At 36.4% G+C, this 26,444-nt stretch overlaps 1 protein-coding gene across 2 annotated transcripts in view; it reads right to left on the reverse strand.

Moving 5' to 3' along the window:
• LOC131072298 (alkylated DNA repair protein ALKBH6 homolog) overlaps positions 1–20,929 on the reverse strand; it is a 55,420-nt gene extending 34,491 nt beyond the window's left edge. The window contains exons 1-4 of one of the 2 annotated variants that reach the window (XM_059213208.1): positions 20,787–20,929; positions 20,522–20,688; positions 20,366–20,426; positions 19,701–19,739 (exon numbers count right to left, since the gene is read on the reverse strand). In XM_059213208.1, coding sequence (XP_059069191.1) covers positions 19,701–19,739; positions 20,366–20,426; positions 20,522–20,671 — 250 coding nt within the window. In that variant the 5' untranslated portion in view covers positions 20,672–20,688; positions 20,787–20,929. Of the gene's footprint in view, positions 1–19,700; positions 19,740–20,365; positions 20,427–20,521 lie in introns of both variants that reach the window. The other variant, XM_058008442.2, reaches the window with a different exon arrangement.
• Positions 20,930–26,444: the final 5,515 nt, after the last annotated feature.

Here is a 26,444-nt window from a genome sequence, read left to right on the forward strand (position 1 = left end):
GTCTGCATAATCTTCCTTGGTCACATCCTTCATGTCTGTACTGCGTGGAATTCCGAATACCTTAGCAATGGCATCCTCAGCAAGGTAGGCGATGACAACACCCTTCGGACTCTTGATCATTCTTGTGAGCGGATCGTAACATCGTGCACACTCCAGGATCAACTCACTGCACTGTATGGATTGTGGAAACCCAGCGGCATGGAAAATGCCACTTTTCATAATATTCGCATATGCTAGAGAAGGAACCTGATCTCTAGATCCGAACATCCGACGCTGCATCTGGTCAAAGTCCAGGAAATGCATGTTGGTATCAGTGATCTCCCTCCATCTGGATGAAATCTTGAACTGTGGATAAAATCCAATCTCCAACGTCTTCAGCAGCTCTTTCCTTTCCTTGTATCCTGACTTCGACATCGCACCTGTACGAAACTGGAAGTTAGTCCTAGGATAAAAATAAATACTTGTAATAAAATTCCTGACTTTCTAGAGATTTAGCTAGTTTAGAGCATGAAGTCAGGAAAATAATCCATACACTTGGTAAATTTTAGCAATTGCATTCAATGTGTGACAACACTAAGGCATGGAAGCCTTCCATAAAAATTCATTTATACCTCCTTACGCTTAGAAAATATGCAAGCAAAGAATGCAAAGGAGTATACCAGATTAATGATGACTTAGGAAAGGTGTGAAAGGTTGTGTTTTCACACAATGAATGTCTGAAGACACCTTCCGTAGTCAACAATGGAGGTCAAAATTCTAAAGACAACCTGAAAATTCAGACTTTTAAAATATGTTGTAATCTTCAAAATGTGCATAAAATCAATAGAAATCAATTTTATTGATGAAAACAATCATTTTCTGGAATGTAAGTATGGCTGGTAAAAATTAGTTTTCTGAAGACAAGTCTGAAAATCGAACACTTCAGACTTACCAGCACCTTGCAAAGTGGTTTAAATCCCTGAAAATGATGAAAAATGGCTTAGGAAACAGCCCCAAGCAAATTCGCCAAAATTGGTTAGGTGGCTGAAAATGAAATTTCTGAGGACAACCGCCTAACAATGGAGTTTCAGACCTGCAACAGCGATAAAATGGTCTAAAAAGTGCACAGAAAACTCCACAAAATGTCTCCAAATGTTAAATATTTAAGTTAGAATTGGCTGGGCAATAAAAACTTAAGTCTGAAGATTAATGGCAGCCATTAATGGAGGTCAAAATCTGAAGCAAACCTCAGATCTGAAGCGAATCAGCAGGCTAGAAATGATGACAGCCAACAAACATGCATGAAAAATCCACCAAAATGTGGCCTCCAAGCAAAATCGAAATTTTTTCAAGTCTAGCGCTAAAATGGAAATCTGAAAATTGATGCCAATGGTAGCTCGGATCTGCAATAATGGAGGATGGCAATAATCTGGAAAAATCGCCCAAGTTGGGATTGAAAACTCCAAACACAAAAATTTGCCTTCCTTAGCAAAAAATCGAAATTTTCAAAATTCTGAAAATTGTTGTTAATGGCAGCAATCTGCAGAAATGAAGGTCTGAACAGCAAGCAACAATGGTGGAGGAAAAATCGCCCAAGGTCTCCAAACACAAATTCGCCAACTTTCACCAAAAAATGCTAAATTTGGAAAAAATCGCCAAACTTAGCAAAATCGAAAATCTGAAACTGGTCTTTAATGGCAGCCAAGAGGAATAAATCAGCAAGCTGGAAAAAAATGGAGGAAAATAAATCCTCAATCCCACACTTCACAAAATGCCTTGCTAAAAAAATTCGCCCAACTTAAAAAAATCGCTCTCATGGAGACACCTGGCAGAAATAATAATAAAATAATGCTGAAGCTCCTCTCATATACTTGCTTTCAGCTCCAACTTTCACCACACAAGCAATGTGGGATTAAAAAAACACTTGTATAAATACTTGCTTGGTGAAACCCTAACTTGCTTCTAGAAGATTCAAACATTTAATAATTATTGCAAGTTATTAAATTTGCTTTTAAATTTTAAATAATCATTTAATAATTATTTAAAAGCAATCAAAATGGGGCTTTTATTTAAAATATTGCAATTTAAATCCAAAATAAAGCCTCCAGGGGAAAATCGCTATAGGTTGGGATTAAAAAATCCCTTCAAAAAACGCTTAAGTGTCAAAATTTGCCCCATAGGGGAAATTCAACCCATGCTTGGATAAAAATCCATGCTCAAAATCATCAAAATGCACATAAATCACCCTCCAGGGGAAAATCGATAGGAGTTTGGACAAAAATCCAAACAAAATTGCACTCAATTTGCAAAAATCACCCCCCAGGGGAAATTCGATGGGTGTCTGGACAAAAATCCACACTCAAAAATCATTTAACTTGAAAAAATACCTCCCTGGTGGAAATTCGACCTCAGTCTGGACAAAAATCCGGACTCAAAACTCTTCATAATGTTCCCAGGGGAAAATCGATCCCTGTCTGGATAAAAATCCAGACAAAAATCCTAACTTAGTTGTCACAAAAATCCTAGTGGAAAAACGACCCAGGCATGGAATTATCCTTGCACTCCAATCCGCACTCCCAGAGGAAATTCGATGGGTGTCTAGATAAATCCTGACACTTAGCCAAATTTTAGCATTCCCAGGGGAAAATCGCTCCAGGTGTGGATAAACAGTGGGGGAAATTAGTGGCCAGTATGGATTCCAGGGGAAACCCATGTGTAGTATGCATTTTGAGTGGGGGAATGGGTTGGGTAGTCTAGAATGTGAGGGGAAAATCACCTCTAGCATGGATTTTGACCCTTTAACCCTTGGAATATGGATTTCCCTTAGGATTTTAACATTTTAACCACTCAAAATTACTCAGCGACTTTAATTTTAACTGGACTTAGACTAATTTTCCAAAAATATGAGCGAAACGCCAGGAAAATGTTGGAATAAAGTGCGAAACCAACTTAAATATTACCTTAGGAGTGAGAAAACAACTCCAAAAGGTTTGTGAGTATCTTAGCACTTTAAAATTATTGATGCGCGTGTTTAAAAACACGTTAACGTTCAAATGCTCAAACACTTAGCAAAACTTAGGATCATTAAAAAATATCATCTTTTGCAACTTGATCCTAACACTTCAAAAACCCTAGACAGCACTAGGCATGATTAAAACTCTGAGACTCGGGCACGGAAAACGCAAAATTGCCCACTAAGCAGCCAAAACCCTAACCTAACGATGCAGGAAGCTAGCAAAGAGGGGGTCCCCGTTAGCAATGGGGCGATGTGTGAAAAGGTCACAACAAATACCCCCTTGGTATGTAATGCATCCTACCTTGGGTACACCTCAAGTGAACCTAGGGTACTTTAAAAAAAATGTCATTTAAAAAAAATGGACCTGTTGACGTGTTTTTTATGACTACGTCGAACACAAAATAAAGTTACCAACAGTCACCTTACTCTCTCTTCATCAAAGTGCGATAGCATGCTAAGATTGCAGGAAGTTCAAACAATCGACTCCAAAGTTCCTTTATGCTATGAACGTGACTCAATTGGCTGATGCGATTACTAGTAATCCAAGGGGCCTTACGTTTGGATCGTTCTTTCACTTCTTTGCTGTGGTTGGAACTCCATCATCGGATATGGCAATTTTGCGATGCTTCTACTTCGAACAAACTAAAATGAACTGAAAATAAAAGGGAAAGCGTTTAGAAGGATCTAAATCTATTCCTAAGGGCAATGATATCAATGAATAGTGCTTTGGTGGACAAATTCCAGATAAACCAAGCTCTTCTTTGCCAAGATCAACTACAAATCCGCAAGAACCGGTGCAATCTTTTGAGGATGTTAGAGGATTTTCAAATCGAGAAAGTGCATTTGAATACCCAAAACGGCACAATCCAAACGGCTATCCACAATCGAACTTAGCACAAATTTAGGGGCTCAGACTAACTTTACACTACAACTTACAATCAGCAAGATGCAAAAAGTATGAACCATGGAAATTCATCGAACACCATTACATTCTCCATTGAAATCAAAGCACTATACTACTTCTACTCTAAGTGAGGAAGGTGAAACCATGCAAGCTTTGAAAAAATAACTTAAGTTGACACCATCAAAGAACAATGTTTCACTGTTATTATTTCAAAACTTATCGCAACAATTGCATACAAATCTCCCTCCCTGTACAAATGAGGGGGGTCACCCCTTTATATAGGCCTCAGGCCATGATTACATGCAAACCCTAATTAGGGTTTCACACTAAAAGATTCCCCACACATGATGCAACAAAGTGGGAATCAGCAATTAATAACCCATCATGCCTTTATACAATAAATTCAAAAGTACCCAAAATAGCATCCATTGTGCACTAAATGCACCACCTCTTTCAAATTCGCCCGTCATGCGTTGAATATTCATCCATGCAAAAATCACCCCACTATGTCATAAATGCTCCATCATTTTTGCATGCAGCGGCTGCATGCAAGAGGAATCTGCCATAAATTCAACATGCATTGATCGGGTCACCATTTGGTCAAATATTCCGGTAATAAATGCGCCACCATACTGCCATGCGTTTAATAGATCCTCGCCATGCAAGTGGACCCCGTCGATGTATATCCGCTCATGCACATCTCGAATTGTTTGAGAGAAAAATTGATTCGGGAAGAATCTTCTTGAAGTTTTTGAACTTTCCACACCTTGGAGGAGATTTTCAACACTTTTCCATCATCTCCTAATTTTTAGGAATTTTCCTAAAATTTAGGACCCGAGTCGAGGAGAGAGAGAAATCTCTCAGGAGTCCAGATCTACAAAAATTTTCAATTTCTGATAAGATTTGGTGTCTAAAAATGGAATCATTCCTCCTTGACCCTTGGATTTTCATGCCTTAGACAAATTTTTTTCATTCTTTGACTTGAACGTGGAATCCAGCTTGGTGAAGGAATTTCATTATTTCCATACCTTAGAAAATTTCTCTTCAACTTCCTGACTAGGCATGGAATTTTGACCTTGATGGAGGAAATTTCATCTTGAAGCATTCATCCTTGATCCCTGGAATTTGGCGTTCTTCTCCATCCATGGGCACTATTTCCACTTGACAGAGGAATCTTGCAAATTTGGAGTTTTCCTTGACCCCCTTCTTCTAGCGCCCCCTATCTTCCTTGGGCGCTAGAATGGCTTGATGGTGGAATTTTCATTTTCCACATTTTCCAAGAACACTCCCTTCTAGCGCCCTACTCTCTCCATGGGCGCCATTTGTACATTGGGAAGGAATTTCAATGTTTTCCATTTTTCCACGCTCAACTCTATTTGGCACCCTATCCCCACCTCTTGGGCGCTAATTTGCTTTGTTGGTGGAATTTCAACATTTCCACGCTTTCCTTGGACACCTTGTTTTAGTGCCCTTGTCCAAACTTGGGCGCTAAATTGACTTGGGGAAGGATTTTCATGATTTTTTTCCTCATTCTCTTCATCAAAATGTATATATGAAATATAAAATTTAAGTATATGTTATACTTTAAGTTATATTTCATGTATATATTGGCAGGGTGTTTGAGAGTGGTTTCACATCTCTAGGAATTATAATGCAAATTCTAGGTTTTAGAAATCTTTTAAATTTTCAGACTTAATCAAATTTCAGGCCATTTCCAGATCAGGATGACATTTGTGGATTGATGTGAATTTCCAAACTTAGATGATTTTTCGGGCTTTCCATTCCTGGACTGATTCCCACACTTAGTCAAATTTTGATCACTCTGCCTGCTTTCTAACTCTTCCGGATTTAGAAATGATATTCAGAAATGTTTAGTCTTCAGCATCTTCAGGGATGAACCTGCTAAAAATAGATTTTCCCAAATAGTAAGTGTTTCAAAATGTTAGGGTTTGGACAAAATAGGTTAGGAAAACACTTACTAAAAATAGTAAGTTTGATTTTTGGCAAAATTAGACCAATCTGGGAAGCAGTGAAACTTACTAAAAATAGTAAGTGCTCAGAATTCGCTCAAATTTTACTGGGAGGTACCTTGAAGGATCCTGATTCTAGTTCTAAGTTCAGTTTTTCAAAACCCTAAAAGAAACCCCTAAAATCTAGGACCAAAGGACAAAACCCTAAAATGACCAAAACCGGCACTAGACTTAACCAAATTAGCTCAAACAAAAAGCAGACTTGATCAAATTGACCCCACTCACTTGCAAGCTTAGAGAGACTGACGAGATTGCTATGAAAAGACCAAGAGGGCCTAAAAAGTAGGGGGTCCCCATTTGCAATGGGGCGATGTGTGAAAACGTCATAACAGGACCTTTTTTTTAAATAAAAAAAATTATTTAAGAAAACAACCAAAAAATGCAATAAAAACCTAACTCACACAGCCTAACCCTAATAAGTGACTTGTATATCACAAAAAAACACAAAACACTCTTACATTTCATTCCAAAACTCATTCTTTCTCATTGCTCAAGGTTGATATTTTTTCTAGTGTTGAATCATTGTGAAGGGGTGCTAAATAGGCCCTACAAGGATCAAATAGCTTGTATCAAGGAGATTCATCAAGTTTTTGAAGTTTTATACAATTTGTTTCCAGACTTCCATTTTATACATCAGTTGAAGTATAAAAAGTAACGGATTCCCACGTGGTTAAGAGAACCCGGGGAAAATAATATATGGAATAACTAGTCTGGTGGAAGAACAAAACTACAGATGAAGCTTCTTGGTTGAGTGTTGCAGAGCTAGCCAAGTATAGAATTCTGATTTCAAACTTACCAAAATGTTCATGAGTTTCCAACTCATGGAACATTTCACTCACCCAAAATGTCTGATGCAAGAGCATCCAGGTCATGAGCAATCCTACCTCAACCAAAAACATTATCTTGCTTTCTTGCTTGATTGTATTCTTCTTTGTTTTTGTTTACAGGAGTTGACAATCAATTTATGAAGAATTCTAATTAATTCATGGCCTAGTAATGGCTTCACCTTCAAGAATGGCCAAATGGTCACTCCAATTTAAATTTGGTGAAAATTTAAACAAAATTGAGTAAGTTATGCAATTGCAGAACTTTTGCCTATCACTAGATATTGCGAAACTTTCCTAGTAACCTGGATGCCACATTCCAAATTTGGTGGTGGTCTGAACAAAATTAAGTTATGCAATTGCATAACTTTTCCTATTACTAGATATTGCAAAACTTTGGTAGTGTCCCGGATGCCACATTTCAAATTTGGTGAAGATCCAAGCAAATTTGAGTACGTTTTGCAATTGTTGATGTTTTGCCTATTAATGTTTGTAGCTACAAGAGACTTCATTATACTTGCGATGGTTGTGAAATCTTCTTGCTGATGTTTTTCTTTATCTTGTCTCAATGTTTCTCAGTTAGTCTATATTGTTCGACCATATTGAGCTCTGTGGTTGATTCTATGGGTTCTTTAAATGCTTCAAAGAAAGTTGTAAATGTAACGATTTCCTATGATTGCTGTCACCGACCATCGTGTTTTGCTAGCGCCTTCATGGGAGTCTCATGCTAGCTGGCGCGTCTTCTTTCCTTATTGTATTTCATCCGATAAGAGGTCTATCTATGAGGCTCTTCTTGATGTCCGTTTATGTAACGGCATGTATTGTAACTGCCAATAAGCTTATGGCGTTTTGGCTTTCCGTCTACCTCCGACAAGAGATATTTCAAGCCTTGTTTTTCTATATAGGAGTGTTAGCAATTTTTTTTGTGGGGTGTGAAGTCCATAAGGGAGACGATATATATTTATGCATATGTGATCATCCACGTGACAAGTTTTTTTGGATAGTATCTTCTTCGGCGACTTTGCATTTTCATCAGCGTTTATGTATCTTCTCTGCCTCCTCGTATATGATTGATGTATGTTTATTTCATGTTGCAGAGAGCTTATGTGCCAGTCGTCTTGTAGAAGCTATCAGTTTTTCTGAGATGTTATCGGCTTCTTCTGTTGATTGTTAAGTGCTAACAATCATGTTTAGATCATTGCTTGATTAAGCTTGAGAGCTTTGTATTCAAATTTGTGCCTTCAATAAAAGTTTGATTTTTGGTGTGGCTAGGTTTTTCACCCTCGGGTGGAGAGTTTTCCCAAAATAAAATTTTGTGTATCTTGTTCTTGTGAGATTTTAAGTTTCAGATTTCTGAGTCTTACCTTTCTGGTTCTAATTTTAGCATGGTATCAAAGCAGGTCTAAAGAAAAGATCCAGAACCAGATTGCTTAGGTTTGAAATATTCTTTGCTTAGCTTGTCTATTTTCAGTTTTCAACAATGGTGAATGGACTCAAAGTTGAAGACAGATTGGATGGTGCATCAAATTTTACCTCACGGAAATTCATAATCCTTATTGTGCTTGAAGAGAATGATCTTCTCAACTTTGTGAAGTCTGATGTAGATGAACCTTCTAATGACACTGAGAAAGCACAATGGAGAAAGAACAATTTTCATGGCAAGAAAGATACTGATTGATTCTGTTAAGGATCACTTGGTCCCTATTATATCCAAGTTGAATTCAGCCAAAGAGATGTTCAAGTGCCTTCAAAGCTTGTATGAATTCAACAGCACTAGTAGAGCTCTAGCTTTGAGACGTCAACTCCTTCATCTTAAAATGGCTAGAGGTGAATCTGTTGTTTCTTTCTTTATGAAGATTACAGAATTGAAGGATCAGCTCAATGCTATTGGAGATTCTATTGAGGATAAAGACCTGGTTATGTTGGCCATGAATGGCCTTCCTCCCTCTTGGGAATCTTTCTTTCAAGGTATTAGTGGAAAAAATGAACTACCCAAGCTTGATCGGTTGAGAGTTGATTGTATTCAGAAGGAATACAGATTGGAGGCGAGAGGAATTAGGCGAAAATCTCAACATGAAGAAGATCATGTTCTTGTTGCCCAAATTTCTAAAAGGAAAGGAAGGAAAGGAAATTTCAAGAGGAACAGAGATAGGAATTTTGATTTAGCTCCTGAACCTAAGAAGAAGAAAGATCTCTCTAGGATTCAGTGTTTCAGATGTGACAAGTTTGGTCATTTTGCTAAAGATTGTCCCTTGAGACCCAAGCATCAAGTTGCTACTACAAATGTTGAAAAATGTTTCTCCTCATAGAGAATCAAGTGAAAATTCAGAGGGTTTCTTATTTATATCTGCTCTTTCAAGTAATGGTCCCACTGATAGTAATACTTGGCTAATTGGCAGTGGAGCTTCTCACCATATTACAGGATATCGTGAACATCTCTCTAATCTGATTGAAAAGGATTCTCATTTGCATGTTATTATTGGTGATGATGCTTGTTATTCTGTGAAAGGAGCTAGAACTACATCTTTTCACCTAGATTCAGGAATCCCTCTTCATCTGTGTTGTTCGTTCCTGGAATCAAGAGAAATCTGATTTCTATTTCAGTGTTGGAAGATAAAAGATACCAAGTTACATTTGTTGAAGGCAAAGTTCTTGCATGGAAAAAGAACACTAGTATTAAGACAGCTCGTGAAATTGGTGTTCGTCATGGAAGTCTATATAGACTTTCAACTCGTCCTATTCAAGCTCTTGCATATGATTCCATGTCTTCTAGTGAGCTGTGGCATAAAAGATTCGCTCATCTAAATTTCAAAGCTCTTTCATCTATGGAGAAGATGGTCATTGGTCTTCCTAAGCTCATTCAAGAACATGATGGTGTCTATAAAGGTTGTGCTCTAGGTAAGAACATTAAAAGTCCTTTTCACTCTAGTGAAAGTAGAGCAAAAGAAATTCTAGAGCTGATTCATTCTGACTTGTGTGGTCCTATATTTGTTGCTTCTTTAAGTGGTTTTTGGTACTATGTTACTTTCATTGATGACTTCTCTCGTAAGACACGGATTTATTTTCTGAAATCTAAGGAGTCTGATGAAGTGTTGTCTAGATTTAAAAAGTTCAAAGCTCAAGTAGAGAATTTGTCTGAAAAGAGGATCAAATTTTTAAGATCAGACAATGGGGGTGAATATACTTCTGGTGTATTTCAAAAATTTTGTATTGAAGCTGGGATTAAGAGGGAGTTTTGTGTCGCCTATAATCCACAACAAAATGGAGTTGTTGAAAGAAAGAACAGGTCTATAGTTGAGGCGGAAAAAGCCAATATCCATGATCAAGGTCTTCAAACCTTTCTTTGGGCAAAAGCTTGCAGGACAGCTGTTTATATTCAGAATCGTAGTTCAAATCAAATTTTAGACAATATGACTCCTGAAGAAACATTCTCAAGTATCAAACTAGAAGTTTGGTCATTTCAGAATTTTTGGGTGTCCAGTTTACATTCATGTACCTAAAGATAAAAGGTCTAAGTTAGAACCTTCAGGCAAGAAGGGATTTTTTGTTGGCAACAGTGAATCTTCAAAAGCTTACAGGGTCTACATACCAGGTCAAAAGCAGATTGAAATCAGCAGAGATGTTTCATTTGAAGAAGATGTAGCTTGCAAAAGATCCAGAGGGACTACTATGGAAATTGATAGAGAAGATCATGAGGCTTCTCAAGACTCGGATATTGCTGTCCCTGATTCTCCTCCTGAGATTCAGAGGGAGACTCCTGAATTAGAAGATCCTATTGATCTTGTTGATCCTGTAGATTCCACTGCTGGACCAAGTAATGTTTCATTTGACAAAAAGAGACCTTTGTGGGCCAGACATACTATGCAAGAGGCTGAAAAATATTTAGCCCCTCGTAGTACTTTCAGAGAAAGTAAGAGACCTCATAAGTTTGCAACATATGTTGCTTTAATGAGTCATATTATTGAATCGAAACCTTCAAGTTTTGAGGTGGCTTCAAAACAGCAAGTATGGAGAGATGCCATGTTGGAAGAATATCAATCCATTATCAAGAATGGCGTTTGGGCTATTGTTCCTAGGCCTCAAGGTAAATCTGTTGTTTCTTCTAAGTGGTTGTTCAAAATTAAACATGCAGCTGATGGAAGTGTTCAAAAATATAAAGCTAGATTCGTAGCTAGAGGTTTTTCTCAAAAGAAAGGTATAGATTATGAGGAGCCATTTGCTCCTGTAGCTCGGTACACTTCAATCAGAACTATCATTGCTATTGCAGCAATTAAAGGATGGAAACTACATCAAATGGATGTAAAGACGGCATTCCTAAATGGGGTAATTGAAGAAGAGGTATTTATCGAGCAGCCAGATGGTTTTGTGATTCATGAGAAAAAATCACATGCATGCAGATTGAAAAAGGCTTTGTATGGCCTTAAGCAAGCTCTGTGTGCATGGTATGAAAGAATTGATCATTATTTATTGAGCATGGGTTTTCTCAAAAATGATGTAGATCCAAATATCTACTTCAAGGTAACTGATGATAAAGCATTAATTTTAGTTCTTTATGTTGATGATTTATTCCTTACTGGAGAGGATGATCTTATTACTAAATGTAAGAAAGAGTTAGCTTATGAATTTGAGATGAAAGATCTCGGTCTTATGCATTACTTCCTTGGTTTAGAAGTATGGCAAAAATCAAATGAGGTCATCCTAAGTCAAGGGAAATATGTCATTGACATTTTGAAAAGATTTGGTATGTTAGATTGCAAGTCTATGTCAACTCCTATGGAAGCAAATCTGAAAAAGTCACATGAGGTTGCAAATAGTTCAGATTTAGTTGATCCCACTAAGTATAGACAATTGATTGGATCATTGATGTATTTAGTCAATACAAGACCCGATATATGTTATGTTGTTAACACTCTCAGTCAGTTCATGTGTGAGCCCAGACAAATTCATCTTGTTGCAGCTAAGCGTATATTGAGATATGTGCGTGGTACAGTGGGATATGGTCTGAAATATACTTCTTGTGAAGGTCTGAACTTGCAAGGTTTTTCTGATTTAGATTGGGCAGAGTGTGTACCTGATAAGAAGAGCACTTCCAGTTGTTGTTTCAGCTTAGGTTCAGCAATGATTTTCTGGTGCAGCAGGAAGCAATCATGTGTGGCTCAAAGTACAGCAGAAGCTGAATATGTTGCAGCTTGTGTAGCAGCACGAAAAGCAGTGTGGCTTTGAAAGCTTTTTGCAGGACTGTTTGGGCAGCCTTTGAAACCAACTGTGATTCTTTGTGACAACCAAAGTTGTGTGAAGCTTTCAATTAATCTTGTTTTCCATGATAGAACCAAGCATGTGGAGATTAAGTATCATTATTTAAGAGATATGGTTCAAAGGAAAGCAGTTGAGCTCAAGTACATTTGCACAGATGAGCAGACAGCTGACATTCTCACCAAGGCACTTCCTAGAGTGAAGTTTTCTTATTTTCAAGATAAGCTTGGTATTGTGGAGAATGATGCTCTTGCTGAGAGAGTCTCAGCTTCAGTGATTCTCATTTCATGTTGTAATGCATTTTTCTCTGTGATGGAGAAATTTGAGGTGAAAGCCCTTGTAATGCATTTTTCTCTGTGATGGATAAATTTGAGGTGGAAGCCCTTGTTGCTCTTTCCACTCATGGAAGTAGCCATAGTGGATGTCATGTTGAGAGACTCCATGACAACATCACGTTGAGTGACTCTGTGATGAGAGCTTGTGTTTATTTCACACATGGGAGTAACCATGGTGAATATCATGTTGAGTGAATCCATGATGCTATCACGTTGAGACGATATATATTTATGCATAAGTGATCATCCGCGTGACAAGTTTTTTTGGATAGTATCTTCTTTAGCGACTTTGCATTTTCATCAACGTTTTCGTATCTTCTTTGCCTCCTCGTATATGATTGATGTATGTTTATTTCATGTTGCAAAGAGCTTATGTGCTAGTTGTCTTGAAGAAGCTATCAATTTTTCTGAGATGTTATCGGCCTCTTATGTTGATTGTTAAGTGCTAACAATCATGTTTAGAGCATTGCTTGATTAAGCTTGAGAGCTTTGTATTCAAATTTGTGCCTTCAATAAAAGTTTGATTAATGGTGTGGCTGGGTTTTTCACCCTCAGGTGGAGGGTTTTCCCAAGATAAACTTTTGTGTATCTTGTTCTTGTGAGATTTTAAGTTTCAGATTTCTGAGTCTTACCTTTCTGGTTCTAATTTTAACATTGCCTGGTACTAGATATTTCAGAACTTTTACCTGGTACTGAATATATCTTGTTTACCCTTGATTTTCTAACAAAATGATAAAAGGATGCAAAAAATGACAAAATGAAGATTATAACAGCTTGGGAAGTGGATCAAGGGTGTAATGTCCCCTATTTAGTTATACTTTAAATTAACCTAAACTTGCCCAAATCTAAAATAAGTAATTAAGTTTATGGGAGTACCCTTGTATACTGTTTTCCTGCAACACAAAATTAGAGAACACATATGAAGTAATACTTATAAACTAAAACATATACTAATGAATTAGATTGAGTGATACCATTAGTATTATATTTGTTAGATAAAATCAGATTGCAGGTTAGTTGCCATTCTTTATTATCCAATTCTTAGTGCACCAGAGTAGGCTAGCTGGATAGGGTGTCCAAGAGACCCTCCACCCTAGGCCCAAGAGCAAAAGCTACATCCCTAGGCTCCATGTGGCAGGTGTTAAGCATCCATCATGGAGTGGTGTACCTAGTGAGGTGTCCTATCACCGTTCCCCCTCATCACAGCCACCTCCTATCTTAAGCCCAAGAGCAGCTGCTACACCCTTCTTGGCTCAATGTGGTAGGTTTTAAGCATCCACTATGGAGTGGCATACCTAAGAGAGGGTCCCTTATATACAATGAACAATCTTATCTATGATATTCCAATGAAATTATATTTAATGTCCAATTCAGTCCATCACAGATATAGAGTTACTATAACTGTTTATACTTAACATTATCATCGCAAGTTCCATTATATTATGTTAGTGCATTATATCAGGTTATCATCAATGCTTTATGTTAATAATATCTTGTTATCATCATTAGTCCTTTATTTGCCGTTATTTCATTATAATTGTTACGTTGTCCCTTATATTATCAGCATTACATTGAAATACAATCTTATTCCAGATTATAAACAGATTTTGGTGGTATTATCCATCCTTAGATTACATCAACACACACATATATATATATACTATGCTAAATTCATTCTTTAATTACCAGTCCTACAGTATGTTATTATCTTAATATGGACTTGGATAACATTTGCCTCCCACACTTATATCATATTAATGAAATCTACCTTAATTAGGATCGTATGTAGTAATTTAGTTTCAACAATACGAATGACTTGTTATGCTGCAATGCTAAATCAGAATGCTAAGTTAGAATCCCCACATACCTGTTGCTGACCCTATTCGCTATTAATCCTTGCTGGCAACCTTCCCATCTTACCCGATTCCCCTTTCTTCCTCCTCATGTCTATTTGAAGGTATTTATCCTTCCTATCGTGGGTGGAGAGACCACTACCAACGGTCATGCCTTTTAGTGGCAGCGACCCCTTTGAAAGGCCGCCGCCTTTCCCTTCATCGCATTTCTCAAACCATGGCAACCATTCATAACAAATCATGAATGCGAGTAATTATTAATGCAAATACATTAATCGGGATATTATAATAATAAGAATCAGTTAATAATTATCACTATTACTTAAGGATATATATAATCAGAATATAATTAGTAATACGAATCAATTAATATCAATATTGGATATCATTATTGGTTTTGCCTGAATCTTAATAACAGTTCTGTTCTGATCTGATCGATGGATGTTCTCACTGGATGCTTTGATTCCTTTCCTTTATATCTCTCAATGTGAGGGAGAGGTCATACCTTTTCATCATGTATGTCCTTTGGCAAGAGACACACCCTTTCACCATTAGCACCCTTTGAAAGAGTGCAACTCCTAATTATTTATGCCCTTTGAAAGAGACAAAACCTTTCACAATCAGATCTGCACTTCTTATTAAATCAGATCTGTATGTCTGATTTCCAAATTATCCCCTCACATGAGGCTCTCTTCTCCCCTTTTATACCTCATATTTGGGAGAGTCGCAACTTATCATTTCATGCCTTTCGTCCATTTATTAACTTAATTAAATTTTTAATTATATTTAATTATATTCTTTAATATTTTTTTTCTTTTAAATGCTAATTTTATTATTAATATTTACCATTAAATTCTATTTCAAAATGGGGACATTACAAAGGGTCCCAATAAGTGCTTGACACATGTCCTAACATGCTAGAAAATGGGGTGATCGTGCCAAATCTTTCATGCTTGTTATTTAAGTGGATTTCTATTCATTTTTGAGGGCTCTTTTGGAGAGTTGAGGTAGAGAAAATTATAGAAAGGCTGAGAAAGTTGTCTGGTTTGAATGTTTGAATGTTGAAGGCTTGAGAGCCAAGGCATGTTAGAATATTGCGCTGTAATTTCATTGTATCACCCTTTTACTCCTGCTGTAACAAGTTTATCACATGTTAATACAGAATACTTCAGCATTGTGTTTTTAAGTTCAATTTTGCTGCCTGGTTCAATAGTTTGTCAAAACACCTGGACCTTGTGCTGCATTAGCAAATCAAGTACAAGGAAGGGGTGATAAGGAAATGGGATGTAGCCCTTTTGAGTGCTGACTTGGATGCTTTTGTTGAACAGATTTCTGCAGTTTCTATGGAGGTAAGGGGCAGAGGGTAGCTAATGAGAGTGGCATTGGGGCTGCTTGTGGTTCTAACAAACCTTTTGATCAGAGAGATTAGATTTCCATAGTTCTAACATCTTCAAGGGGATCAATACCTCTACAGTATTGCAGCCAATTAAAGCCACACAGAATGTTTAAGTGCGTATTTATCAACTAGATTATTCTGTTTTTTTATTTATAACTGGTTTAGTTAGTTCAAAATATTTAGCATTTAGAGTACTCATGATCAATAGCAGGCAATTAGAAAGCCAGGGCGACTGCATCAAATTTCTTTGTTCAGTAGCACGTTGTTGTCTTTATTTTGCAAGTTGGGCTAAATACTACACAAGCTCTGTTAAGTGATGCCTTCTTGTTTGTCCAGTTAGGGGTAGGGAATCATTGTAGCTTAAGCCAACAAGTTTTTAAAAAAAATATTTTTTTATGAAAATTATTAGAAAATATAAAATAACGATTCCATACTCTGAAGAAATTTCTTTAACACAGTACAAGAAGAGAGCAGCTATTGATACTGAAAATCCTACAATGTGATTTGCATGTAAGTTTATGACAACCATTATTTGTAATTGTGATTTGTAAAAAATTCCATTTATTTGCACAAACAAGTCCAGTATTGAGAATAATATTTTTAAATATGTGTATGCTTCTAAATTCGATTGTGTGAGTTTTTTTTTTTGCATCAACGTTTCGGATCACACTCTGTGATCCATCATCAGGATGATAGTAGAGAACACAAGGAGAGAATAGATAATGTTGCAGACCTGGACACAATAAAAAGAGAGAGAAAGAGAGGCAGAGTGTACCAGGTTAGGACAAGTGGCAGCTTAAGATAGGGGAAATAAATAAAAAAAGTAAAAGAAAACCAATAGTTAACAATGAACAAACAAACCCCTATAGGTAAGAAAAGAACCAAAATAAATAAATAAGAGTCAACCAGGGTCAAAAAAGAAATCAACAAACCCAAACCCAAAGAAAAGGACCACCTAAAAGGAGTCAATGAAGAAAAATAGCAAGAGAAAAGACAAGAAGCACAAAAAAAGAACAACTAGACAAGAAACATTATCCGAAACGTTCATGCAAAAAAAACTCACACAATCGAATCCAGAAGCATACACATATTGAGACTAATGGATTGTGGAAATCTACTGACATTGATTAACACCCTTCATGGGAGGCAATTGTGGTTAAAATCCAAACAAATGGAAGCACTAAGGATCAAGCTTGCCAAGAAAGTGGCAGACCTGGCCTTTTATTGTGTCCAAGTCTGCAACATTATCTATTCTCTCCTTGTGCTCTCTACTATCATCCTGATGATGGATCACAGAGTGTGATCCGAAACGTTGATGCAAAAAAAACTCACACAATCGAATCCAAAAGCATACACATATTTAGACTAATGGATTGTAAAAATCTACTGACATTGATTAACACCCTTCATGGGAGGGAATTGTGGTTCAAATCCAAACAAATGGAAGCACCAAGGATCAAGCTTGCCAAGAAAGTGGCAGACCTGGCCTTTTATTGTGTCCAGGTCTGCAACATTATCTATTCTCTCCTTGTGCTCTCTACTATCATCCTAATGATGGATCACAGAGTGTGATCCAAAACATTGATGCAAAAAAACTCACACAATCGAATCCAGAAGCATACACATATTTAGACTAATGGATTGTAGAAATCTACTGACATTGATTAACACCCTTCATGGGAGGGAATTGTGATTCAAATCCAAACAAATGGAAGCACTAAGGATCAAACTTGCCAAGAAAGTGGCAAACCTAGCCTTTTATTGTGTCCAGGTCTGCAACATTATCTATTCTCTCCTTGTGCTCTCTACTATCATCCTAATGATGGATCACAGAGCGTGATCCGAAACATTGATGCAAAAAAAACTCACACAATCGAATCTAGAAGCATACACATATTTAGACTAATGGATTGTGGAAATCTACTGACGTTGATTAACACGCTTCATGGGAGGGAATTGTGGTTCAAATCCAAACAAATGGAAGCACTAAGGATCAAGCTTGCAAAGAAAGTGGCAGACCTGGCCTTTTATTGTGTCTAAGTTTGCAACATTATCTATTCTCTCCTTGTGCTCTCTACTATCATCCTGATGATGGATCACAGAGTGTGATCCGAAACATTGATGCAAAAAAAACTCACACAATCGAATCATAAGCATACACATATTTAGACTAATGGATTGTGGAAATCTACTGACATTGATTAACACCCTTCATGGGAGGGAATTGCGGTTCAAATCCAAACAAATGGAAGCAAGGATCAAGCTTGCCAAGAAAGTGGCAGACCTGGCCTTTTATTGTTGTCCAAGTCTGCAACATTATCTATTCTCTCCTTGTGCTCTCTACTATCATCCTGATGATGGATCACAAAGTGTGATCCGAAACGTTGATGCAAAAAAAACTCACACAGTCGAATCCAGAAGCATACACATATTTAGACTAATGGATTATGGAAATCTACTGACATTGATTAACACCCTTCATGGGAGGGAATTGCGGTTCAAATCCAAACAAATGGAAGCACTAAGGATCAAGCTTGCCAAGAAAGTGGCAGACCTGGTCTTTTATTGTGTCCAGGTCTGCAACATTATCTATTCTCTCCTTGTGCTCTCTACTATCATCCTGATGATGGATCACAGAGTGTGATCCGAAACGTTGATGCAAAAAAAACTCACACAATCGAATCCAGAAGCATACACATATTTAGACTAATGGATTGTGGAAATCTACTGACATTGATTAACACCCTTCATGGGAGGGAATTGTGGTTCAAATCCAGACAAATGGAAGCACTAAGGATCAAACTTGCCAAGAAAGTGGCAGACCTGGCCTTTTATTGTGTCCAGGTCTGCAACATTATCTATCCTCTCCTTGTGCTCTCTACTATCATCCTGATGATGGATCACAGAGTGTGATCCAAAACGTTGATGCAAAAAAAACTCACACAATCGAATCCAAAAGCATACACATATTTAGACTAATGGATTGTGGAAATCTACCGACATTGATTAACACCCTTCATGGGAGGGAATTGCGGTTCAAATCCAAACAAATGGAAGCACTAAGGATCAAGCTTGCCAAGAAAGTGGCAGACCTGGCTTTTTATTGTGTCTAGGTTTGAAACATTATCTATTCTCTCCTTGTGCTCTCTACTATCATCCTGATGATGGATCACAAAGTGTGATCCGAAACGTTGATGCAAAAAAAACTCACACAATCGAATCCAAAAGCATACACATATTTAGACTAATGGATTGTGGAAATCTACTGACATTGATTAACACCCTTCATGGGAGAGAATTGTGGTTCAAATCCAAACAAATGGAAGCACTAAGGATAAAACTTGCCAAGGAAAGTGGCAGACCTGGCCTTTTAATGTGTCCAGGTCTGCAACATTATCTATTCTCTCCTTGTGCTCTCTACTATCATCCCGATGATGGATCACAGAGTGTGATCCAAAACGTTGATGCAAAAAAAACTCACACAATCGAATCCAAAAGCATACACATATTTAGACTAATGGATTGTGGAAATCTACTGACATTGATTAACACCCTTCATGGGAGGGAATTGTGGTTCAAATCCAAACAAATGGAAGCACTAAGGATCAAGCTTGCCAAGAAAGTGGCAAGCTTGGCCTTTTATTGTGTCCAAGTCTGCAACATTATCTATTCTCTCTTTCTGCTCTCTACTATCATCTTGATGATGGATCACAGAGTGTGATCCGAAACGTTGATGCAAAAAAAACTCACACAATCGAATCCAGAAGCATACACATATTTAGACTAATGGATTGTGGAAATCTATTGACATTAAATAATATTTTTGTTTAGAACCGTATGCAAAATTTATTTTCCATTGTTGCCTCGGACCACTCAAGTGACCCGTTGTCAGGATGAATGCCGTTAAGGTGCTTTTGTGGTATTAAATAGTAAAGGACGGCACAAAAGCTACATAGGACCTACTTGACTAGATGACTGTGCCAGGACTCTACTGATTACCAGAAACTGGAAAATAACAGATACTGATCATTTACATAAACTCATTGCCATGGGATTCAATCTTATGAATTTACAGTAAGATGTTATCAGAACTAAGAAAATTATACTTACAGGCTTGTGGCAAAAGACCCTTCTCATGCACAACACCACCTGTTCATCAACTCCAACAAAAGGCCTTATCAGTAACAGAAAAAAATTGAAGGAATAAGTGTTCTTTATTAATAATAAAATAGTTGTCAAATCTTTCTATCCTAAGTGTTGTAGGCTCACCTAGTGTTTCAGGAAAGGTAGAGCCTCTAGTAATACTTGTAAATTTTGGTGAATCTGATGATTTTATGTAAAATGGAGATTAAAATTTAGCCAAGGTTTTGCAGAATTCCATTGATCGGTAAACTTCTTTGTTGAAAATTTTACTTAAAATTGGCCATTTCACAAAAACTGGCCTATATAATTTCCCCTTTTCCTCTTCAGCGCGCATTTACAAGGGAGCAACCCGGAGAACCAGCATAACTGATAATGATGGATTCTACAACATGATACATGCATATAAAAAGACTAACCATGCTAATATTGCAGATCAGTTGTTTCAACAAAAAGAGGAACCAAAGTCATAGTTCAATTTTTTCAGATATTAGTTGTAACTCCGTTAAACTTCACAACTCCCATGATAAACTATGTAAGTTTTCACATACTTGAAACCCTAATTGCCTCATGCAAAGCATGGAACTCAAATAAACAAATAACGAAGAGAAAAACAATGAGAATTCTAAGCATACCCCAGTTTTGAAGCCTCCGATTTTTCAAGGTTTTCCACTTTGACATGGGAACTGTATTTATCTACAATACCACAGATCACAAATTGCTAATTATCAAGACTATAGTTGGTATGCTAATAAAATTCAAAGTCTGCAATTGATTACGAAGCATTAAACCTGATGCCATATATGATTTTGTTCGGACTCGGTGATGAAATTTGGAATGTACATGACAGTGGGCAAATCCCCAACAATAAATTTCCGCAGACCTTCGCCTCCATTTTCCTGCTCGTGATCCTTCCCCTGAATTGCACGTTGGAGAGGCATTGGGCTGCCTATATTTTCTGTGCGAAGTCCGTTATACTTTTCAATCAGTCTCAAATAGACTTTAGGATAACGAAAGATTCCAAGCATGCAATATTTTGGGATGTTTTTTCTTTACCAGTTGAAAGGAAGCTCCGAACGCAATGCGACCATCAATGTCGGTTTTCTTATGTCTGAAGTTTCTAAATCATCGATTGAATTATTTTTGAAGTTGGTTATATTGATTTTTAGTTAATAGTTTTTTGAATTCGGTTCTGTAAATCTACACAGTAAAATTCAGGAAAATATTAGTTGAAGTTGTTGATTTGAATTTAAGTTATTGAAATTCAATTATATTCTTTATTTATTATTTAATAATATTAAAATAATTATTTCAAAATATGTGTTATTATATGATTGGTGGTTTTTTATATTATTTATAATATTTTTTTATATATTAAATAAAATTAGTTTGAGGCATTAAATAATCTATAGATGCATAAATCTAAAATATGTGATAAACTAGCAATTGTATCTTAGTGTGCAATGGGTATGTTGTAGAGGTGTGGAAGGTCAATTAGGACAAAATTTGGTCCATTTTTTGCATAAATTTGCATAGTACATGAGATCAATTGATAGGCCAAATTTAGAAAATAATGTTGCTTATGCAACAAAGGTTTCAATGGAGAAGTGATAGTTTCAAATCCACTTTTGAGTCCTCTTACAAGGTTCCAATTATAACTGAAACAAAACTTTCCAACTAGGAAGATAATCAGGTTCCATAGCCAATAGGCTCATGTTATTTTTGCAATCAAGTGAAAAGGAGAGAGAGGTAGAGGGATGAAAAGCAAGAGAGGAAGAGAGAGAGGTAAAGAGATAAATATAGAGATATAGATAGAGATGGAGATGAGATGAATATGAATATGGAGAAAGAGGAGAGAAAGATGGAGAAAAGGAGAGAGATATGGAGAAAGAGGAGAGAAAGATGGAGAAAAGGAGAAAGATAGAGGTAGAAAGGAAGATAGAGTGAGAGAGGAAGATGATAAAATAGATAGAGAGATAAAGTGATGTAGAGTGAGAGATAAATATATAAAGATACAGAGATAAAAGAGGTCTATAGAGGAATATGGAGAGATAAAAAGAGATATAGATGGTGAGATAGAGTGATAGAGATATAAGGAGAAATAGAGAGAGGGAGAGATGGAGAGACATACAAAGATTGATATATAGATATATAGAGAGAGAACTATAGATAAACAAATAGATATGAAGGGAGAGGGAGAGAAATATGGGAAGATAGAGGAAGAGATAGACATATATTCGAAGAGGAGCGAGAGATAGACATATATTGGAAGAGGGGCGAGAGATAGATATATACAAGAAGAGAAAGGGAGAGAGAGAGAGAGAGAGAGAGAGAGAGAGAGAGAGAGAGAGAGAGAGAGAGAGAGAGAGAGAGAGAGAGAGAGAGGAAATGAGGGAGGGAGAGATAGGGAGAAATAGAGAGAGGGAAATATAAAGAAATGAAGAGGGATGTAGAAAGAGATAGAGATAGAGAGAGGGAGGGAGAAACAAGGAGTGTGTGTTTACGAATTAGAGAGAGAAAATAAGTAGAGAGAGATATAAAAATAAAAATTTAAAGATAATTATTCTAATATAAATTAAAATTTAATAAGACAAATGTATAAATTATTTTAATTCTATTATCTTTTAAAATTATAAATTGTAACTTCATAAGACAAAAATAATTAAAATTAAATTTTAACTTAATGTAAATTAAATCTTAAAAGAAGAAGATGATTAGAATAATTTAATAAAAAATAAGATAGAATATCCTAATAAAAGAAGATTAAATAAAAATATATTCTTATCAAAAGAAGATATAAATAAAAGATAGATTTCTAATTCAAAAAATAAGTATTCTACAATAATTAAAATTTTAATAAGATAAATAACTATAAATTAAATGAATTATAATAATTCTAAATTATTATTTCATTAACAAACATAAATAATTAAAATAAGATTTTCACTCAATGAAAAATTAATCATTTAAAAAAGTAGAAAAAATAGCTAATTCTTTCTTTTTTAATAATTTTGTCTTTTCCACTTTTGAAACTTCAAGAAAATATGGAATATTCAAATAAAAGAAGATACCATTAAAATATATTATTATTAAAAGCATAAAATAGTAGATTTTTCTTTTGTGCACAATCTTTTGCTAATTAATCATATTAGAATATGTTTTTTTAGTTTTTTATCATTTGTATAAAATTAATTCATATTTAATTATTTATAATTAAATATTTAAAAAATTATTAGAAAAAATGATGAGTTAACCAAATTAACATCTTATAAATTTTCATATAAAAAAAAAATTAGTGAAAAGGTGTAATACCCCAAAGCTTTATCCTAAGAGATTAATGGAAAAAATGAATGAACATTTTTATGTAATATAAATGTGATATCAACATGTCGCATGTCTACAAAGCCCCGGGTCTTAATGGTTTCCCCCCAACTTTTTTCTAGGAGTTTGGGACATTGTGAGCTTTGATGTGACCATGGCTCCTAAGGACTTCTTTAGAATCGGTAAACTGCTAAAAAAGCTCAATAAGTCTTATATTGCTCTAGTTCCTAAAATCCAAGAGCCCTTGAGGCTAACAGACTTCAGACCTATTAGTTTGTGCAACACTATTTATAAGATTTTTTTTTAAATATTAGTTAATAGAATCAAGTCTTTCCAGGAAGGGTTCATCAATTGCAATCAGAAGGGATTTGTTCTAGGAAGGAAGATCCTTGATGTTGTGGTTACCACGCATGAAGTTATTCATTCTATGGACAGGAGTCGCCAGTCGAGGATGGTCCTCAAGCTTGACATTTCTAAGGCTTATGACAAATATAATTGGGACTTTCTTTTTAAATTCCTAATGAAGTTCGGCTTTGGAAACAAACTAATTGGTTTAATCAGGGAGTGTGTTACTATTGCACAAGGTGTGAAGTGTTGGTTAATGGAATTCCCATGGGATGAGCTACTACAGATATTTAGCAAGGGGACCCCTTTATCTCCTTGTTCATTATTCTAGCGAAGGTTCTAGGGAGAAATTTGTAAATCTTATTAGCAAAGGTAAACTTCAAGGGGTCAAGCTAGCTTCTCTTCTATCGTTGGTTCTTATGCAGCACATTAACTACAATAAAACTAGTATTTATTTCTTCAACACTCTAGTGAAACTTCAGGATAAATTTAGGGTTATTCTTCGTTACCTGAGTGTTTTCCTCCCAAGGGTCTACTTCAACTCCTTGTTGTCTTCTTACAAGGTGTCCCTATCTACTTCCTCTCCCTACTTAAGATTTTGGGTTCCATGGCAAAAAACTTGAAAGGATTTAGAAGACTTTCTTATGGACAGGCATGGAGGAAAAGAAAAGAATGGCCCTGGTTAGTTGGGATATGGTTTGTTGTCCTACTTATATAGGGGGCTTGGGGATTAGGAAAATCACTTTTCTTAATAAGGCGCTTATGGAAAAAATTAGATGAAAATTGGTCCAAAATAAAGCTTATTGGTGCAGATTAATGTGTGCTAAATATCTCAACCAGGAGAAGTTTTATAGAGCTATTTCAACTCAAGGGCTCCCTAGTGGCTCTAAGATATGGAATAATGTTCTAAAATGTGAGAACATCATTCAATCGGGTTTTTTGTGGTTGATTGGGAATGGGAACAATATTTGTTTCTGGGAGGATACATGGTTGGGGGACAAACCTCTAGTTCTGCGCAATTCCTTCAGGAGCATTTGTAATAATGCTAAGGCTTTTTTTGGATATCAGGTCTTGAACTATATTTCCCCTACCAAATCTTGGAGGGATATCTCACAAAGTTGCCATCATCAACCCCTTTTGCTACAAACGGATCGGGAGCTACAAAATTTGCTAAAATAAACCAAAATTTCCCTCTTCCAAAGACATGATAATTCATATGGAGACTAGTCACTGCAGGTGAGGTCACTATTAATTTTTCTTGTCTTTCTTTCCTAAAGGATAACAACTCCTTGGGGTATTGGAGGAAGGTTTGGAACTAGCAACTAATCCCTAAGATTAACTTCTTCTGTTGGACTGCCTACATAACAAGATACTCACCCAAGACAATCTTTCTAAAAGGGGATTTCAATTTCCAAATCGTTGTGTCTTATGTAAGCATGAGGAGGAAAGCCCTTCCCATATTTTACTCCATTGCACCTTCACTAGAACTCTTTGGGGCTTGGTGTTGCAAAAGTTGGATTTTTCTTGGGTTATGGACTGGGATCTTCAACAATTTGTTTTGGGTTGGTGTGATCCCTCTCATAACTCTCTAATTAAATAGTTATGAAAACTAATGATGCCCCATCTTGGCTGGAGAATTTGGGTAGAGATAAATAACAAGATTTTTTGTGATCTTGAAAATCCTATTGATGTAGTTTTTAGGTCCCTTTCCAATCTCCTTATGGAAAACCTTTGTACCATCTCTTGTCCTTGTCCTTCCTTTCCCTCCTCACTATTTGATGATAAAATTGTTATGAGTTGGGGCCTACCTTCCTCCTATGCCAATTTTGACAATTCAAAAAGGTTGTTGAGAAGGAATACTAAATAGAGTCCACCTAAATTTGGGTGGTATACATTGAATTTTGATGGAGTAGTGAGATAGCCTGTAGGAAGTGGTTGTGGGGGGAGTTATAAGAATGCACATGAGGTAATTGGTGGTAGTGTATGTTGGGAATCTAAAGGGTAATACGAACAACCAAGCTGAAGGGATGGGATTACTTTGGGGACTCAAAATTGCCCTCTTAATTGGATTTAAGACATAGTCATTGAAGGTGATTCCAAACTTATAATTGATGTGGTTAAGGGGTTGTACAAGACTAACTAGTCCATTGAGGGGATAATCAAAGACATTCACAGGTTTCTTCTAGGGTTGGAACACTTTGAAATTGGTCACGTCTATAGGGAGGGTGCTTGGCCTCCAAGGTGAAGGAAGGAAATGTTGGTGGAGGAAGGATACCCTCCCTAATAATGTTCAGATACTCTTGCATGGAGAGTCACTGGTTGTGGATTCTAATGGGTAATTTCCATCTCTTGGGGAGCTAGCTCTTACAGCTTCTATTAGGATAACCGATGGACAACTAAGAGGGGCGAGGGGGTGAATCAGTTGTCAACAAATTATAAAACTTTAAGCACACAAAAACTTTTACCAGAATGCATAAACCAAATACCAAAATAGTTGCTATAACAATTAAGCATAAACATAAATCACAGAACAATTACCAACCATCCATAACACATAACACCATGATTTGTACATGGAAAACCCGATAAAGGGAAAAACCATGGTGGGAAGCCTACCCACAGTTAGATAATACTTTTGCAACAAGTATGTGATTACAATAAGAGGGGCCTGCACATGCAGGAAGGCCAATAGCCTAGAGCGCACTACTCATTACAAAAGGAGCCTCACTGACTACAAAATAAATCCAGACTACAATCCAAAAAGATGAATGAACTGCAAGAATAGCATCTCATATGCCTGAGTATAGTTTCAGTTAAGCTCAATACCAGAGGTCTTAAACCTCTTTCACAAACCCAATTTGATCACCTATGATTGACCAAAACCTTTGCATATGATTACAACTTTATTCACACGTAGATAATCCTATAATCCACATACTATGATCTACAAAGAGATCTTACATCATATTTATACCAACCTGGGACCTAAACAATTAGGTAGGCCACCTAAAAGATAATACAATATATCTGTTACATAATCCCGCAAAC

Source organism: Cryptomeria japonica, chromosome 10 (genome assembly GCF_030272615.1).
Source record: "Cryptomeria japonica chromosome 10, Sugi_1.0, whole genome shotgun sequence".
NCBI classification, from domain to species: domain Eukaryota; kingdom Viridiplantae; phylum Streptophyta; class Pinopsida; order Cupressales; family Cupressaceae; genus Cryptomeria; species Cryptomeria japonica.